Source organism: Nuphar pumila, chromosome 7 (genome assembly GCF_984573655.1).
Source record: "Nuphar pumila chromosome 7, dmNupPumi1.hap1.1, whole genome shotgun sequence".
NCBI classification, from domain to species: domain Eukaryota; kingdom Viridiplantae; phylum Streptophyta; class Magnoliopsida; order Nymphaeales; family Nymphaeaceae; genus Nuphar; species Nuphar pumila.
The window spans coordinates 33,304,900-33,308,570 of NC_143255.1; the positions used below are offsets into that span (position 1 = coordinate 33,304,900).

General features: G+C 39.5%; 1 protein-coding gene across 1 annotated transcript; it reads left to right on the forward strand.

The window, feature by feature from the left end:
- The first annotated feature begins 424 nt into the window (after nt 1-424).
- Nucleotides 425-3,017, forward strand: LOC149831830 (uncharacterized). The gene is made up of 3 exons (XM_090014166.1): nt 425-755; nt 848-1,840; nt 2,533-3,017. The coding sequence occupies exons 1-3, from the start codon at nt 690-692 to the stop codon at nt 2,914-2,916; spliced, it is 1,443 nt and encodes a 480-aa protein (XP_089870292.1). The 5' UTR covers nt 425-689; the 3' UTR covers nt 2,917-3,017.
- Nucleotides 3,018-3,671: the final 654 nt, after the last annotated feature.

Below are 3,671 nucleotides of genomic sequence, written 5' to 3' on the forward strand. Positions count from 1 at the left end.
TTTGTGTCGAGTGGTATCATATAGCCCAATGGATTTCTGTCCATTGTCTATAAGGTAAAGTATTTAATCTGTTAGGATTTTATCTCGCTATTGATTTTTGAGTTTAATGCACACCCTTTCAGGAGCATGCCTCGTAGAAGGATTTGTAGTAACCATAACTTCACAATTTCTCTTTTCCTATGTAAAACAGTAAAACTGTATGAGCATTAATTGCTAGGAATTATTGAATCATAATATGCCAGGATCCACATTTCAACTTACTAATTTCTTAACAAATCTCAGTGGAGCCATCAAAATGTCGAGAAGGTTTGTTAGGTTTTTTCTCACAAACACTTCACAAGTATTGTGCTAACTAGAGGCAAAGTCTTGATTGCCAGTCTAACAAGTTTTCTACCACTTATAAACTTTGCTTGTACACTTCCAGGGAACAAGGAATGTTACAGGAATTGTTCTTGATATTGAAAAATCAATGTATTATACAAAGTGTTTTGATACAAAGGCTTTTACGGCAATGTCTGATCTCAGATTGCTTCATATCAAGTATGCCAATTTGGAAGGCGATTTTGTAAATTTTCCTAAGAAGCTAAAATGGTTGGTATGGCGTGGGTGTCCCTTTGGATCTTCTGCCACATGAATTTGGTCTTGAGCAAATCGTTGTTCTTGACCTAAGTGAGAGCAAGATCAGCTGCATGGGGAACACCATGCAGGGGTCAGGAACTGATCTACTAGGCACATCATTGCAAACCAAAAACAAGGTAAAGATACATAGAATGGATCCTTGCTTTATCTAGCACTTCAGATGCATGCACCTTACATGCTAAAAAGATTTTGAAAATGATTTTAGCAGGTCTTCTCTCTACTAAAAGTCCTTGATCTCAGCTGGTGTATAAATCTCGTTGTGTCTCCTGATTTTGCTTTTATGCCATGCTTGGTGAAATTAAAGCTTAGCAGGTGTCATGGCTTGGTTGAACTAGATGCATCTATTGGTAAACTCAAGGGCTTAGCTTGCTTGATGATGAAAGGATGTAGAGCACTGAAGGAATTGCCCAGTAGTATCACTCAACTGATTTCTCTTGTTATCCTTGACATTGGGGAATGTTCCAAGATTTCCAGTTTGCCCGAAGAGTTGGGGAACTTGGTATCTCTAAAAGAGCTCAATGTGTGTGGTACTGCAATCAAAAGAGTGCCAGACTCAGTTGGAGGTTTGATTGCTCTCCAGTCACTAGGAATTTCAGGATGCAAGTCCCTAGTTTCATTGCCCAACTCAGTTGGAAATGCAGAGAATTTGAAGTGCCTTCTTGTAGGCAGTGACATCATTGAAGAGCTCCCTTGCTCTATAGGATTATTGGAGAAACTGGAGAGGTTGGACATATATCGTTGCAAGCACCTTAGAACTTTGCCAGCCTCTGTGGGACGATTAGAAAATCTGCTTTATCTTGAGGTTGATGATTCCAGTGTTGTGGAACTGCCTGAAAGCATTGGAGGCCCCACAAAGCTGAGGGAACTAAGCATAATTCGCAGTACTGAGCTCATCAAGCTTCCATTGTGCATAAGCAGTGGTTGTCTTACTAGACTCGAGCGACTTGATTTAGATGAATGCTACAAGATTGAGTCTGTTCCTGAACTTCCTTCATGTCTAAAGACTCTCTTTGTGAAGGAATGCACTGCCTTAAAGACAGTTGCAGACATGTCAAACTTGAAGCATTTAAGGACCTTGGTGCTGAGGTCATGCCCAAAGCTCGTTGATGTTCCTGGCCTGAAAAATTTGAAGTCCTTAACACGCTTAAACCTGGATGGTTGTACCAGCCTCTGTGACAGTATCAGGAACACAATATCAAAGGTGATTACTCCATCTGTGTATGTGCATGTGTGTGTTTATTGTCTACATCAAGGTTACTGAAAACTCCACTCACATGTGGGAAACCTGTTTCCTGGAAAACTGTTTGCGAAACGGAAAGCCAACATTTTGGAAACTTGTGTGGGAAACTCTTGGGAAACATGTTTCTCATTGTGCAAAAAAACTGTTTTCCACCACTTTTGTAATCTATTTTCTTTGAATGTGAAACACATTTTGTGTTTTTCATTCATTCACTTTAATAAAAAATATGTTTTGTATAAAAACAGTTCATACACACACTGTGTGGATAAGTCTCTGGTGCAGATATGCATATGTTATCAATGAATTGAAATGAGCAATGTCTCATTGGTCGTGTTTCTTCAAGTGAATCTTACCTTACAGATATGATCAACTTTTGAATCACTGGAATCTGGTGTATGTGCAGGTTTTTTTGGTGATTCAAAAATCAATAACTGTAAATACAGCAAATTTTCATGACTTAAAAAAATGTATTTTGTTTTTAATTGGAAACACAGGATCCATGGGTCGATCTCCAAAAAATTGACCATGTTGAACACATATACAGGGTCACATTGAGCCTAAAAAGTCTTGTTTCCAATTTTAGTTTCCCTTCTTAGAAACCTTGGTCTACATATATAGATACTTCAAGACTCACGTTCATGCTTTTGGTACAGGATATCATACTTGAACAGCTAGAAGTGTTCAGTATATCTGCTGCTCAAAGTCATGAGAGAGATCTGGGCAAACAATTATCTTTTGCATTTCCCAGAGGGTCCACAAGAGAAGATTTCCTCATGGATAGCTTGAAGCTTGATGGAGAGTGGGAGGACAGTTGTGCATTCCTTTTGATCCAAGTCATGGTCGATAGTTGTGCAGTTTTTGAGACCACACGAGAGATTAATGCTGATGGAGAGGTTGAATTTGAAGATGAGGACGAGATACAGGAGCACCTTAAGGGTGATGGATGTAGGATGATACTGGTATCAACAGTATCTGATGCTTGCCAACTAACTAGGGGTGATGCCGGTCTCGGAACCAACTGGCACCTTGACCCATGAATTGGCAATAGGTGAACTAGATTCTTGGTTTGTTTAATACTGTGTTAGGCTGTTAGCCAATGAACCATTGCTTGACTTCAAGTTGGTTTTGAACCTCATAATTGTCGGAGGCATTTTATTGGTTAGGTGGTTGGCACTGGGTCAGCTGAAGCATCAACATTCAAATTGGTCTGAATCTGTGAGGGAACTAGCATTTAGTCCAATTGTAGAGCATCTGCAATATCTCCCAACTCAAAGTCCCGAATGAATCGTCATTTTTCTTGGTTTGCTTAGTAGCTGCTATTGTAATAGTTTTACCTTAGTGGGTCGGACAACTGAGATTGAACCAATGAGCTCGGAGGCATGCCTAAACACACTGTCTTTCAAGCGATAGTTGCTCCACTTAAGATTCAGTTTTTGATGCAATGGGTATTCGTGCAACTACGCTCTCAAGATATAACTGAGTTTTTACCTTCTCACGAATGTTCGGATTACGCCCTGGTGAGCTCAACTACCTCGTCACATTACCTTAAAACAACCGCTTGACTAGGGATGAATCGGATATGGATCTTAAGGTTGGATCTGAATTCTAACAGTAACTGAGTTGGTGTCCAAACATCAACTGAATATGAGTCTGCTCAGCTATCAAATTTAGATCTTGGATAGGGATCCAAACGCAACTAGATCTGAATTTTAGATAAGGATCCAAACTATAACGAATTTGGATATTAGGATTGGATCTCATATAGGAATTTGAATTTAAACTACAACTGGAT

Bases quoted from the DNA above. Each gene is read 5' to 3' on its own strand.
- LOC149831830 (XM_090014166.1), top strand. From the start codon at position 690: ATGGGGAACACCATGCAGGGGTCAGGAACTGATCTACTAGGCACATCA. The intron at 756-847 runs GTAAAGATACAT...TGATTTTAGCAG, and splicing joins CATTGCAAACCAAAAACAAG to GTCTTCTCTCTACTAAAAGT. The intron at 1,841-2,532 runs GTGATTACTCCA...CTTTTGGTACAG, and splicing joins TCAGGAACACAATATCAAAG to GATATCATACTTGAACAGCT.